General features: G+C 32.1%; 1 protein-coding gene across 1 annotated transcript in view; it reads left to right on the forward strand.

Moving 5' to 3' along the window:
• LOC106461361 (ubiquitin carboxyl-terminal hydrolase 24-like) overlaps positions 1-7664 on the forward strand; it is a 197302-nt gene that overhangs the window by 10279 nt on the left and 179359 nt on the right. The window contains exon 3 of the mRNA XM_022388299.1: positions 6465-6500. Within this exon, the coding sequence (XP_022244007.1) occupies positions 6465-6500 (36 nt within the window). The remainder of the gene's footprint in view (positions 1-6464; positions 6501-7664) is intronic.

The raw sequence follows: 7664 nt of genomic DNA on the forward strand, positions 1-7664 counted from the left end.
AAAAAAAACCTTTAGTCTGTTGAGCTTGTGCCTGGCTTAAATATATCAAAAAACTTGTAGTCTGTTGAGCTTGTGCCTTGTTTAAATATATCAAAAAACTTGTAGTCTGTTGAGCTTGTGCCTGGCTTAAATATATCATTGTCTAGTTTCCAGAATTATTTTAGAAAGTTATGATTGCACATTTTCAATATATCTTTAATGTGTGCGTTTCTTTGACAAAATGATAAATTTCTACTGTACAGGAAACTGAACACACTGTCCCACTCTCTTATTGGGTATCCAAAGGAGACTTGCTCATCTACAGAAAGCTGAGTACATTATATTAAAACTGTTCTGGAGCCTCACCACATTGTTATAGCTCATTTTTTTTTGTCCAGTCATGCTCTTTCTAACAACTGTGCATCTTCGAAATAGTCCTGCAATGTAGTTTCTATAAAGCTGTCATGTCCATACCACATTACTCTTCCCTGCTTGATCTGAATCTGATCATAGAGACATCTATAGACACTGCCACTGGCAACTTGATTGATGTGTCTGTGGAATATCATGAATTCCATTTTGTTTCATGAACCACTCAAACTTTACGACAAATGAATGGGGAAGTATGACTGGAAGCTTCATTGTCCTGGATTCATACTTTGTTGGCATTTTTAGCAGATGAAAATATTTTATGATTATGTTGCATACTGTTGCTTAAGACACATGGATGGCTTTTGCTACTGACATTTGTGTTTGTAGATTCACATCTGTTACAAGATGCTGCATTTTGCTTACCATGGCTGGGGCATATCTTCTTGATGGTCTGTTTTTGGGTAGTCCTGGTGCCTTAGTATAGGAAAATTTTGCGTTGGAAAGTACTTTTATGTACCTTTCCCAAAAGCAGTAAATTTTTAATGGCACCGTTCTGCATGCGGTATACCAAACAATATTGAAATGTAGTTCCAATACATTCTGCTTTATTGCAACTCTATATCAGCTCTGGTTGTAATAGAGCTGCTGATTTGCAAGTTCAAAATCCTTTTGATATCTAAAATAATTTAATTATTAGCAAATATTAAATATATTTGTGAACTAACGTACCTACATATATGTACAGTTAAAAATTGGAATATTACTATAATTAAAGCTTCATGCACCTATGACTTCTAGTGTTTACTTGCACATGTACATAGATTGTTTATACTTATGTATATATGTAGTGTGTGTGTGTATAATATTGTTTATTAACTACTTATATATTTGCACCCCCTAAATAGCATTCACATGCGTGTATGAAATATATCTAAAATGTATAACAATACCCTCAGATACTATCAAAGTACATCACTTTTAGTGAAAATTGAATTTTTCAGAGGGAACATACCTCACATCATCTGGTATGGCTTTGCTACTCATTTCTTTATAACTAAAAGTAGACACCATCATTTACAGATTTTTCTCTGTGACCCTGTTGTTACATTGACTGAAGCATAAGCGACTTAAAGAGTCTGCAAAAGTCTATGGAATGTATTACCATCCTGTCTGTGATATAATTTTTTAAAAATATATCAGATAACATTTCGAAACATTTTCTAATAAATTTATGATGGTTGCAATATAGAGGTATTGTAGTCAGTTAAACATGTGAAGAGTTGAGAAAAAATGGCAAACTGAACAATGCTGTTACCAAGTTAAAGTGCTGGCACTGTTATAATGTAGACACGTACCATATTTGGTACGAGCTGGATGAAAACAGGTTATGTCTCCGTCAAGACAAAACATCCTGCTGCACCTCCCAGTAGATGTACAGGTTCCTCCACAAGATGTAAGTACAAATGAGAATTCATACTTTAACATTCACAAACACCTGTGGACTTCTGTGATTTTGGAATGATTAAAGAGACCGTTGAAATTTGTCATTCTCATACTGTTGACAGACTCTAAAAAGCATGAAGAGGAGGTGGACAATAGTAGAAGTAAAGTTGCAAAGCAAGTGCATAACCTTGGCCATCACAAAAACCATTTGGTGGTGATGAAGGGTCTACAAGACCTGGAGACTCGTCATTCTATTATTACTATAGATCATGAACATGCGTCTCTATATATGGTAACTTTAGTACACACAATTGAAAAATATCAATACTCTGCTTTTATGCTGAATAGTGCAAGAAAATGTTTTAGTTATATCTGTAGCCTTTAATATTCATCGTCAAATTAAGAGTTCAGCCCCATCAATCTTTATTTACATATTGATATGCATTTTTCTGAATGTGACAGTGTGACATTGTGCTAAAACAAACAAGTAGTTTTCTATCAGATGGAGCAGCATAAAGCTTGAGGGCTTATAACACTAAAATTGGTGGTTTGATCTATGCAGCGAGCATCGCATAAATAGCTCATTGTGCAGTTTTTTTGTGATTAACAACAGACATACATACTCTCTTTCTTGATATCTGTGTTAAACACTGCAGCTTTCAAGTATTTTTGTTCGGCCCACCCTACCTTCCCTCTTTAAAAAATGATAGATTGCGATGACACACTTAAATATCAGTTGTGTTTGATGACTTATGTACAGAGAAAAGCAAAATTTTATAGATGTAACTATAACAAATGTAAAAAAAATATCTATTTTTATTTCTTTATATGCGGAACTACTTTTGTATTACATTTATTTTGTTAAATCAGTCATATGGTCATATATTATTATGGAAATTTGATTTTGAACTTGTGAAACCATCTGTAAGACCCATTTTTTATTTTTTCTGTATCAGATATCATTATAAATTTGAACCTATTCTCAATATGATTTCATTAACCCTATCAGGATGAGTACCTGTATTTTATAGAAGTTTGTAACCATTATGTTACCATGGTGGTACACATACTACAACCCTGAAAATACTTATTGCATCTTCATGAAATTTGGCAAGCTTTCAGTAAACTTTAAAAGTCTTTTGTGCACAAAAAATCTGAATTTTTAATAAAGTATTTTTACTAAAGCTGTCTGTTTAATTATATGGTGTCAGATTGTTGCCTGCTCCAAGTGCAAAGTGAATTTCATATTAAGACCAAGAATTATTTTCTTCATTTTGTATTCATAAACCCTAAAATCTTCAAATATTATATATATATCATATGTTTTTCTTCAGAAAACTTTTAAACCCCCCCAAAAATTTGAAATAAATCTAAATACTTTTTTTCTTTCTAGAATGACTTCAAATTTATTTGCTTATCCTAAATAACTTAAATATCATAACAGTATATATCTTTTTATACACAAAATTTGAAGTTACTTGGCAAACATGCAGGTCATGTTACCCTATCAAATTACGCAGCAATGGGCTACTTACGAGATGCTTGCAAGCATACCTCGTGAAAACATTTTGTTCTTATTATTATTAATTTTACCTAATATAACCTAAAAGGTTTCTAATTTTTAAATTTTAGTTACTTTTATAATAATAAATATAGAATACACATGAAAAACAAGAAATATAGTACTTGCCTGGGTCGTCGTCTTTTTGGTATCGACTGATGATGACACTTAACTCTACTTTTTTTATACTAATGGTACTACTGCAATAAATAATTTTTTTTTAAATAAATAATGCTCCAAAGAACACAGAATAATAACATGCAAAAAGCAGAATATGTTCCATAACTATCACAATTATTCTGGCTTTCTAACTATGTGACAAGAACTGTTAGAAATTCAGCTAAGCTTGTCGATGTCTTTCCCATGGGAATCAAGTTTTAACTGGAAGCAAAACTGACAGTTATCTGTACAGAAAACAATGTAATATAATACGTCATTTTAGCATTTTATGAAAAAGAGGGTTTGACAGGAGGGATCTGACTTTCTAGTTTATTATGGCTATGCAATTACATAAGATTGAAGGCTATAATAATTATGTTTTTCCTGAGCAATAATTATATTATAATGAATATTTTATGTTAAATTTTGTACTTCTTGGAAGGGTGGTAAATAAATTAGAGAAGAGGGGATGCCCAGAGAAAAAATGTCACATTTCTCACGCTAAGAGAAATTGAGGATTTTTTGGATTATTGTCTTGTAAAATTAAGAACTTAAAACTTAAATAATATTAAATTTTGATTTTTTAACTAGATTTTGATACCAAGTTTATTCTAATATATATATATATTGATTATAATGTTTAATTAAATTTTGACTGTAACTTTGTGAAAGGTTGTGTCAAGAACACTTTGATGTACCGGATGCTAAAGGGTTAAAAGTGAAATTTAGTTAAGCTGATTGGCAACAATCAATCTTAATTTCAAACCATAACTATGTGAGGATTTCTGGCACTGATGATTTGTGATGACATAGTGCAAGATATTTCCTGTGTCTTGATATATTGTATGTATATATAGGATAGTATTTTGCTGCTGAAATTCTAGAAGTATTCACAAGAAACCTTTACAGGATTCTTTTGGCCTGGCATGAACAGGTGGTTAGGGCACTCAACTCGCAATCTGAGGGTTGTAGGTTTGGATCCCCGTCCCACCAAACATGCTCGCCCTTTCAAACGTGGGGACGTTATAATGTGATGGTGAATCCCACTATTCATTGGTAAAAGAGTAGCCCAAGAGTTGGCGGTGGGTGGTGATGACTAGCTGCCTTCCCTCTAGTCTTACACTGCTAAATTAGGGACAGCTAGCGCAGATAGTCCTCGTGTAGCTTTGCACGAAATTCAACACAAACAAACAATACATATTCTTTTAGAATACATTGTTATTAAGTGTCACTGGAGTTTTGGGACTATTGGTTACTATACACCAATACTACTGCATAAAACATTTAGACATTGTTTTCTCCTTCTGAGCCAAAATAAGTAAATACAAAATGCATATTTTCAGTGTTTCTTGTTGTACTTATGTCTATCTGCGACAATTTACAAACTTTCTTTCAGAACCTCTGTTACCACTAAGGTAAACAAATACAGTTATTTGCACTAACCAGGTAAATTTAACTGTTTATGTTATTAATAATAGTATTTATTTAATAACATTCTTTCTATTATAGTTGCATAATACTTCCACATTTTCTTTCTTGGGAATGAGAGGTTATTCCTGGAGATCTTATTAGTTAGCCAGTGAAACTGGATTGTTAGCCTACTTTCATAGAGTTCTTTAAAATTTACTATTAAGCGACTGTCTTTATAAGACAATTATGTTGGTTGTCCAGTAAATTGGTAGCCTGCCATTAATTTTACTTGCCCTTTCAGCTGTGGGGGCATTATAATGTGATGGTCAATCCCACTATTCGTTGGTAAAAGAGTAGCCCAAGAGTTTCCGTGGGTGGTGATGACTAACTGCCTTCCCTCTAGTCTTACACTGCTAAATTAGGGACGGCTAGTGCAGATAGCCCTCGTGTAGCTTTGCGCGAAATTAAAAAAACAAACAATTTTATATTTACAGTTTGAATACCACTGGTGCAGGATGCAGTGTGCTAATTGCTGTTGGATTTGGCAATTATTTTAGACTTTCAACATATTAATAAAAAACTTGTAGAATAAATTTCATATAAAATATACCGTAAAAGTATATTAACATTATTCAATAGTAACATTACTGGTATCAACAGTCACTAATTACTTAAAGTATGCCTTTGAATTTTGTTTCAAGTCAACACATTTTCTAAAAAATACAGTTACCCACAAAACAGGACTTCTGTCATATTACATGATAAATTATGTTCAATCATGTTAACTTTTTATGTGAATTTGTCATAATTTATATTGAAACTGAGTTTTGTTTGTGAATATTTGAACTCTTGCTATATGTTTAACAACTGTTAGGTCAGCAATCCGTAGTATCATTAAAAAGTAACAACTTTCAGTTAGTTGTTTCTTACAAGGTAACTGCTTTATTCTACTCTAGGAGCTAAGAACGGTAAGCTATTATGTAACACTGAAAATTAATTTTGAGATGACTCATATGAAACTTATATATATGTATTCCATCAGTACTTAAATTTTGATGCAGTTTAAAAGATGAAGTGTTTGGTGTCAAGTTATACTGTTTGGTATGGTACAAGTTTTGTGCATTGCAGTAAAGCTCCTGTCAGATAGAAATGTTAAAGTTAAACAACCAGTTTCTTAACAGATTAACTACATTACTTAAGAAACCCATAAAGAAAGACCAGAAGGGAGTTTACAGTATGTACTCATGTCAAACTTAAATAAACCCAAGAGGATGCAGGTTGATTAATTGAACATAAAGTGTACAATTACATTATAAAACAAATAAGTTAACAATACATGTGGAAAAGAAAAATTCGTAATTCAAATGTAGATTTCTTGTATCTGTATGGCTGCATAAGAAATAGTGTCACTCTTGACATCAATTAAAATATTAATTTTCATTATTTCATTTATTACAATACATTTAAAGATGACTTTTTTTCATTGTATTTTATTTACAGTAAACAATATATGAACTGAAAATTTGTTATATTATGACAGGAACCATGTGGATGGTTAGTGGATATAATAAATAGGGTATGTATATTTCTTTTGTTTCTTAAATTTATAATTCTTTAATCTTTTGATCTGTAACTAAATTATATCTTTATAGTTTGTAGACTGTTTCAAACAGTTCGTTAAGTTATTTTACTGGTGTGGTGTAATTTCTCTTTTAATCAGGCATAACACTACACTATTACTGGTAAAATTACAAATCTTTTTGCTTTCTAAGTTCCAAGTCATAAATATATTTGGTATTAAAAAAAACAAAAAGTAGAAACAAATTTTTTTCACATTTTCTGTAACTTGCAAACTTACCACAGGTAGATTTTCACATTTCATAAATCAATAAAAAAAATATTTCAAGATGTCTTCTGTGCAAATATACAATCTAGTAAAACAGTACAAAAGACAACTTAAGAAGAAATTAAAATATGGCAAAAGGGATGTTGAAATTAAGTTGTATTTGTATGTTTAATATTTTTCAAAAAGTGGGATAAAATAGGGTAAAGACCCAACATATATTTTCTCTAATGTAGTCATGTAGAAACCCTATATATGGGTTGGAAAGAATCACAAACATTAGGTTAATTTGATCTTAATAGATGCTTTTAAAATTAAACAAGTCTTTACAAAAAGAGAAATTATCTACATTTGCAGATGTAGTCACACAGTTAGTAAGACTTTATTTTTGTAGGCTTCTTCATTTCATATCTGTGCCGTGTACTGCATGAGAGGTTTTTCTGCTTTTGGACACTATAGCTTCACTGGAACCACTTATCCCTTTGGATTATGCATATATGTTCTTACTCCAATGGTCCTTGCATGGTCAGTGGTACCACTCACAGGAATCTTTAATCTCAAAGATTCACCTGTCCCCTCCTCTACTCAAGGATCTGTATTGGTGTTTGGACCAATACAAAATCACCATTGGTGTTCCATTACATCTACCCAAACCAGTTCAATATATATATATTCACCGAGACTTTCCTCTCTGACTGGGGAGGACCTCTGAGTGACAATTTCACATCTGACACATGGGACCGCAACAAGTCCTCTTTCCATATCAGTGCACTTGGACTTTTGGCAATCTATTAGGCATGCTTCGTATTTTTACCTCTCCTCGTGGATCATTTCATCATAATCCAGTCCCCTTTACTTTCAAATCCTAGACCTTCTTTTTTGGCCACTTCTCAATGG

This window comes from Limulus polyphemus, unplaced genomic scaffold, assembly GCF_000517525.1.
Source record: "Limulus polyphemus unplaced genomic scaffold, Limulus_polyphemus-2.1.2 Scaffold944, whole genome shotgun sequence".
NCBI classification, from domain to species: domain Eukaryota; kingdom Metazoa; phylum Arthropoda; class Merostomata; order Xiphosura; family Limulidae; genus Limulus; species Limulus polyphemus.